Here is an 8,242-nt window from a genome sequence, read left to right as displayed (position 1 = left end):
AACGCAGTGAAGAAGACGTTTCCGAACCTATAAAGTATATATATTCTTGATCAGCACCACTAGCAGAGCCGATCTAGCCATGTACGTCTGTCAGTCCGTTTCTACGCAAACTAGTCTCTCAGTTTTAAAGCTATCTGCATGAAACTTTCCCAAAAGTTGCCTTTCTATGCAGGTGATATATATCGGAACGAGCCGGATCGGACGACTATAGCATATAGCTTCCATAGGAACAATCGGAAAAATAAATGAAAAAAACTATAACTTTGCTGTTTTTAATTTTTTTTTAGTTCTTCGACTTATAGTAGTGGTTAAATATTCCAGATTTACGGTTTAAATTTCATAAAAATCGGATGACTATAGCATATAGCTCCCATAGGAACAATCGGAAAAATAAATGAAAAAAATTATAACTTTGCTGTTTTTAATTTTTTTTTGTAGTTCTTCGACATTTAGTAATGGTTAAATATTTCAGAATTACGGTTTAATTTTGATCAAAATCGGGCGACTATAACATAAAGCTCCCGTGGAAAAAAATTTAAAAAAAATGTAACTTTTTTAATTTGTCATTTTTTTTTTTAAATTCATTTTGACTATTAAATGATTAAAATCATTTGACAGTTCAGAATTACGGTTTTAATTTTATTAAAATCGGAAAACGATATCTCATAGTTGTCATAGAAACTATCGAATAACTGAGGTGCAAATCATCATACCTTCAATGTTTTTAAACATAAATGCAAGTAAATCATAATTTAAATGTTTCCAAGAACATTTAAATTTTGCAATAGCTGCAAGGGTATATGAACTTCGGGTTGCCGAAGTTAGCTTCCTTTCTTGTTAAAAATGATTTTGTTTTTTCTGTTGCAGGTAGTATAAAAAGTAATTAATCAAAATTAAAATGTTTTCAAGAATATTTTATTTTTTACTATTGCTGCAAGGGTATATGAACTTCCGCTGGCCGAAGTTTGCTTCCTTTTTGTTTTTAATGCAATGCAATCACTTAATTACACAACTCTGCTAGGTTTCTCATAAGGTAAAATGGTTCTTTGGATTTTTCGAAATGGATGTAACAGGTAGAAGCGTTTCCCACTATTTTTTGGTAATTTAGTCCGATTTGAGGAAGAACATTTTCATAACTTGTCAGTTTATCTAATTCTATATCCTTATCATCCTCTGAAGGTGTTATATAAAACAGTTTATCTTAATCGTTTTTCTTTATTTAGTAATTAAATTATTAACTAAATTTAGACACGTAGACAATTTATACAACTTTTAGGCATATTAACATATTCAGTGAACGATATAGGAAAGGCTTTAAATAACAGTTTATATATGATGTATAAATGTGGTTGTGCGGTTGACAGGTGGTGCCTACGCTAGAAAGTGCACATCCTTAGACTTACTCTTCGTAATGAAATATTTATATAATCTCAATATAACTGTGATTGAACTGCGGTAAGTTGATATCTCCAAAATTATTTGTTGAATATATAGCTTAAAATAAGTATTTTACATATCGCAATACATGTTAACGGCATGTATGATCTATGAATTCGATCTATGTAATTCGACAGAACGTAAAGGGTGAAAACTGGGTCTACGGCGTATATACTCAGGCTGCTTATGGTGATGGGGTAAATTTTTGTAGTAGTTCAGCTCAGTTACGCAAGCTCGAGTGCCGATCCTTTGTCGTTCGTATCTTTTGCCTTCCTGGTCCTAACCCGAGTCAGAGTCCAGTTTAAAACCGATTTAGTAAGAGAGGCTTGTTTCTGTCGGCAAACGCCGTGTTTATCCACTTTATGTCCGGTTTGGCAAAGCGGACTGCCTGCCCGACTCCGCAGGAGTTCTCGCCGACGTAGATTCCCTTGAGGCGGACGTTGGAGCCGGTGCCGCAGACAAGGGCGCTGCCCACATCGAACTGGCAGGCGTCGAACTTAGTGGCGCTGCACACACTACTGGCGTCGGAACCGCAATCGCTCCGGTCCAACGTCGAAGTGTCCGTCACGTGCATTAGAGCGCCCTCTTCATGAACTGTCGGACGGAAAGAAAGGTATAGTTAGATCTGGGTCGGTTAAAACGGGGAAGAAAAACGCTAGAATCGGCTCCCGATAAAGGAAACATAAAATTTTACAGCACTTCGCTGAACTTCTTATGCGCCAATACTTATACATATTTGCATGCACACCTCTTTCAGGGGTGCACAAAACTACCTTTTGGCAGTGCATTTACCATCACATCTAAAAAAGATCACGAACACAAGTAATGAGTCAGTGTAGCGCCGAGGAAAAGAAAAAAACAAATTTTTAATTGACTCAGCAATTAAAAAAAAAAAAAACCAATGAAATTATTGATGCCTGGCCTCAGTCATATCAGTAACTAATTGGACCGGAATGTAGAAACGAAAAATTGAAGAAAAAAGAAAAACATTTTTGTAGAAAAAAAAAACCAAAATTCGTCGAGTTACAAGCCGGAGGAGTGGGGACTTTAAAAAATGGTGCGTCATGGTTGGCATTGTAGATATTGGTAAAAAAAAATCAAACCAAATTTTCATTAGTAAAGATGCCGCTATCGGGTTGACCACTTAAAAAAAAAAAAATAAAAATTACAAAATGGCGTCGACTTGAAAACAAGAAATGTTTTTTAACCAATTTGTTCGTACTTTTCGAATATTTTAAAATTACTTATAAAAAACATTTTTTAAGGTCTGTGGTAGAGAGAGACAGACAAGATACATACCAAATTTCAAGGGAATTGATTTGGTAGAACATGGTAGTTTCAAGAAAAAAACGCGTTTGAAGTTTAGGACACAATGGCAAATGGCTTGGAAGCCACGTCACAAAATTGGCTGTGTCTTCAAAACTAATTCAAATTTTGAAAAATCCTTTTAGGACCATATTTTTAAAAAATATCGAAGCTTTAAAAAAATGCAAGAAAAATATCGATTTTTTCAAATTTTTAGAACAAAATACAACCTTAAGGTGGTATTCTACTCTCACAGTTTTAAAACAACCGATTTATTTTTTAATTCATTAATTTCATCTATCTCAGCAAGAAGGATTTTGTTGAAATAATATTTTTTCACTTGTTTCCGCCAACTGTAAGGTAAATATTTCAATCAATTATGCACCGTATTTTACCTGCCAAGGTAAATATTTCAATCAATTATGCACCGTATTTTACCCTTAAACGCGTTTTCCCAAAAAATAGTGTTTTTTAACTGCCGAGTAAGACTTTTTACAGAAGAACTAGGCCGATTTTCATCATTTTTTTTTCAATGGTTCCAAAAACTACCGCTATATTTGGCCGAGTACGATTTTCGATATTATTTTTGTTTTGTTTTTATAGCGCCTAAATTTTGCTAATTGCAAAATTAAACAAAAAATTAAAGGCAAGTTGAAGTTCATATACCCCTTGAACCATTTCAAAAATTTAATATTCTTGAAAACATAAAAATTATTTTTTTGCCGTATATGTTTAAAAGCATTGAAGCTATGATGATTTGCAGCTCAATTATGTGATAGTTCCTATGACAGCTATACGATATCGTTTTCCGATTTCAATAGAATTAAAAGCGTATTTCTAAACTGTCAAATTATTAATAAGTGAAAAAGAGTTTTTAAAAAATTACAAAATAGAAAAGTTACGATTTTATAAAAATGTTTTTAATATTTTTTATTATTTTTATGGGAGTCGTACGATTTTGGTGGAATTTATCCCGTAGTTCTGAAATATTTAACCATTACTAACCATCGAAGAACTAAAAAATATTAAAAAAACTACAAAGTTATATTTTTTTTATATTTAATTTTCCGATTGTTCCTATGAGAGCTATATGCCTTAGTCGTCCGATCCGGCTCGTTCCGACTTTTGTACTACCTGCAATAGACAGACAACTTTTGGGAAAGTTTCATGCTGATATCTTTAAAACTGAGAGATCAGTTTGCGTAGAAACGGACGGACAGGCGGACATGTCTAGATCGACTCTTCTATCGATGCTGATCAAAAATTTATATACTTTATACGGTCGGAATGCAAACTTCTGACTTAAATTATAATATCCTCTGCAAGGGTATAAAAAATCAGCATGGGGAAATCATAGTCAACGTAACAACGAAACAACGCTCTGCAAAACGTCACTTAAGCGGGATCACTACAGTTTTTACATGTGTTATGAAAACCACATTCCAAGTTTAAGGAACATTTTTTTTTCAAGTTTAAAAACAAAATTTATAATGCAAAACATGTATCTTTAAATAATAAGCAAAACTATTAAAATCTATGCAACAAAACTTTTGTAATAAATTTCCTAAATAACCAATCAATTTCTCGCCTCGAGAGAAATAATTCAGAAATTCGCCGCGAGCCAAATTATAAGTTCGAATCGAACCGTGAGTAATTATTTTTTTTTTTAAATTATAATCTTTCCCAGTTTTTATCTATTTGGCCTCAGCTATATTATGAGTATTTACTTTAGGTAAGCTCTATAGACGCGTTAATTATGGACGCTAAAAAAAACAGCAAAGTTATATATATATTTTTTTTTGTTCCAATTGGAGCTATATGCTATTGGTGTCCGATCCGATTCGTTATATACTGCAATAGGAAGTCAACTTTTGCTTATGGCGAACAGCTTATGTTTATATTAATAAAATCTAAACCCGATCGTTATAGAGTATATACTAAGATATATTTTTGGTTTTTGTATATGGCAGAAGTGTTGTATACAATGTATAGGGAAGGTCGCACTCGATATTGGAAAGGTTTGAAACGTCAGGAAAACGTGATTTAAGCTTCCGGATCTAGGCTAGCTATACCTGGCATATTCCGCCCTCATTATTTTCCAACTCAAATATCAAGCGAAACAGACGTGATCTGGTGAATGCCATTCCCAGATGTATTTAACCTTAAAGTGTTCATCGTATCCGTCTGCTCAGCAAAAATACGAATTTTTAAGGCTGAATTTTGGAAAAGTGTATATGCAGAAAAAGCTCGTTAAATGTTTGTGCCAGATCCGAGAAGGGTAATACAATTTTAATAGATTTAGACACAGCCAAATCTAATTTTTGTCCTCCATACTAGATTGGCACCAAGAAGGGATTTTAAAATATTGATTGCCTTGAATTAAAAATGGTTAGCTGTATTCAATCGACCAAATTTAAGACCTATACAGACCCAATCGGAGACTTTGTCGTTCACATTACGCAGCAGTCGCAAGAGACCTACAGGCCATATATTTACATATCTACGAGGAGCACAACAAGATATTACTTGCCGCATTTCAAACGTTCAGCATTGCGATCACTTCAAAAAGTAGTTGCGCGTCAAAGCCAAAATCACGCGGTTTGCAAGCCAACGCAAATGCCAGTGCAGAAGCAGCGCAGAAGTCCAGCGCTGTGGGCAAAAGTGTGTGTGACCCAGCTGAGCTTGGTGTTGCGCCCATAACTATTTTTTTTACCCGTATTAGAAGGAGCACGAAAACACTAGCGCTCCAAATGTGAAAAGTGTATATAGGCATATTATCTGAAGCAGCAATTGACTCGCTAGTTAAGGCTGTATTTTTTTGGATATTAATATCTTACGTGAATATTGGCAACGCGGTAAATAAAAAGCAAATGTCTGCAGGCAAGTGTGAAATGTGCAAAATCAAAAAGTAAAATCTGTGAAAAGATAAAGTAACTATAAACCATAAATATTTCCGTAAAACAATGGTACAAAAACATATTAAAAAAATAGTGACTATCTAAATCGACGTGATTGAGCAACGAAATGTAAAGACAAAATAACATATAAAACCAAACCCAATTCCTAAAACTTGATTCAGATGCACCTGCCGAAAGATCTTTCGTCGATGTTCCAGCAAAATCGTAAGTTGTAAAACTCCAGTTAAACAAACTACAATTAAACACCATTCTTCCTTTGTTTTGCTCGCGACTTTGCATCCGAGATAAGACATATTAATTGTAAAAGTAAACCCCAAACTCGACTCAGACTGCGAGCGAAAGAAAACTTTGCATTGATTTTTGATTAAAAAAAAACGGGCAGCGAATCTCTGGATTTGGTTTTGATTTTTGATCATGTTAAACGGTGTATTAATCATAGACAATTAACAATATAAATAATGATGACATATATCGCAGAACTATTCGGAGGAAAACAGGAAAAAAACATATATATATTTAAAGCATTAACGAATTTGCTTATTGTTTTGCTGGTTATTTTAGAATCTAAAAATTATTGTCAATATCGATACCTTGGATGCTGCTGAATATAAATCCTTTTATAGCCTTATCTCTTATAAAATATTTCAACTTTTTGCACATTATTATTTTATTTATCTACTTCTCATCATACAGCAGTGTATTTGCTCTTGCTGAGCCCGTGCCTTTTATTAAAATCTTTAATCTAGTAAACAGAGTTAATATTAATTAAATAAAATGAAGTAAAAATTATTTGTAGAGCATTTTAGTAAAGAATAAGTCTTGAAATGAGTCGTATAAATAAATATATGAATATGAAATCTATCTAGAGCGTAAAATTATGGAAGCCTTGCCGAACATAATGGAGCCCATGAAATAAAAGGATACAAGGCCGTGGGCTATGCGAAAGGTGATCATGGTAGGGTGGGGATAAGGGCACTGAATACCACCACAGTGGTATGTCTTGTCATGCCTTATCTTATTTTCTTAGCTTCCTATGCCCATAATTTGGCTGTTCTTTTTCCTTTCATTTTTACTTTTCCTTATAACAGCACGCGATATTAATACTATAAAATGTGTATAAAGTTGAGCCTTAGAGTAAAGATCACCATCAGCTCCTTGTATACTATCAACATTGCATACTACACAATGCTGAAAAGATATACTTTATAGGGTCGAAACTATCCCCTTCACTGCGATACAAACTTCTGACTGAAATTATAACCCTCTTCATGGGTATATTTACAAAAATAAGTCTAAACAAAATTATAACTATACCAGTTTAGTTTACCCAGTAAAGTATACATATTCTTGATCAGGATCAATAGCCTAGTTGATCTAGCCATTGCCGCCTGTCTGTCTGTCCGTCTGTAGAAGCAATTCTAGTATGTAGTTCTTGCGCAGCGCAAGTTTATTTCAAAACGGAGCCACGCTGACGAATGGCAAAAGTCTGTCACGTCACTCTGAGACATGTTAGACCCTAGCTATTGGACTCTATGCGTGTGTGTGTATCTATCGGTAGACACAATTTTCAAAATCTAGGCTATAATTTTAGAAGTTTCTAAGTCCTCTACCGCCGCTCTGCCGGTGATCGCTGATGTAGAGAAACAGAACGAGAGAACTGTTAGCGAATGGCGAGGGCACCACCCAAACTTCGATTGTTCTGTGTTTGAAGTTTGTTAGCTGAGTAACGGTTATCTAATAGTCGGGGAACTCGACTTGCAGAGGGTATTATAATTTCAGTCAGAAGATTTCAACGTAGTGAAGGAGACAATTCCGACCCTATAAAGTATATAAATTCTTGATCAGCATCATTAAGAGAGTCAATCTAGCCATCTCGGTTTGTCCCTCTGACCGTCCATCCGTCCGTTTCTACGCGAACTAGTCTCTCAGTTTTAATGCTATCTGCATGAAACTTTCCCAAAAGTTGTCTTTTTATTACAGGTAGTCGTCCGGATCGGACGACTATAGCATATAGCTCCCATAGGAACGATCGGAAAAATAATTAAAAAACGTTATAAGTTTGATGTTTTTTAATTTTTTTCCAGTTTTTCGACATATAGTAATTGTTTAATATTTTTTAAATTACGGTTTAAATTTCATCAAAATCAGACGACTAATCCATAAAGCTCCCATGGGAACAATAAAAATATTAAATTTTTTTTTAAATGTAACTTGTCAATTTTGTAATTTTTTTAAAAAATTCTTTTGACTTATTAATGATTTGATAGCTCAGAATTACGCTTTTAATGTTATTCAAATCGGAAAACGATATCATATAGCTGCCATAGGAACTATTAAATAATTGAGCTGGAAACCATCATATCTTCAATGTTTTTATACATATTCGCAAGTAAATCGTTATTTTAATGTTTTCAAGAATATTAAATTTTTGCAAAAGCTGACAGGGTATATGAACTTCGGCTTGCCGCAGTTTGCTTCCTTTCTTGTTTTTTTTATATTTTGAGATGGTAATATTAAATTTTTGCACTTGATGTTAGAGTATATAACTTTGGCATGCCGAATTTGACTTTTTTTCTTGTTTT

General features: G+C 34.0%; 1 protein-coding gene across 1 annotated transcript in view; it reads right to left on the bottom strand.

The window, feature by feature from the left end:
• Positions 1–1,195: 1,195 nt before the first annotated feature.
• The window catches only part of LOC108140479 (inactive serine protease scarface), a 29,762-nt gene continuing 22,715 nt past the window's right edge, over positions 1,196–8,242 (bottom strand). The window contains exon 7 of the mRNA XM_017263224.2: positions 1,196–2,031. Within this exon, the coding sequence (XP_017118713.1) occupies positions 1,739–2,031 (293 nt within the window). The 3' untranslated portion in view covers positions 1,196–1,738. The remainder of the gene's footprint in view (positions 2,032–8,242) is intronic.

Source organism: Drosophila elegans, unplaced genomic scaffold (assembly GCF_018152505.1).
Source record: "Drosophila elegans isolate 14027-0461.03 unplaced genomic scaffold, ASM1815250v1 contig_536, whole genome shotgun sequence".
Taxonomy (NCBI): Eukaryota; Metazoa; Arthropoda; class Insecta; order Diptera; family Drosophilidae; genus Drosophila; species Drosophila elegans.
The sequence above is the reverse complement of the archived record's forward strand: the minus strand, read 5'-3'. Positions and strand labels throughout refer to the sequence as shown.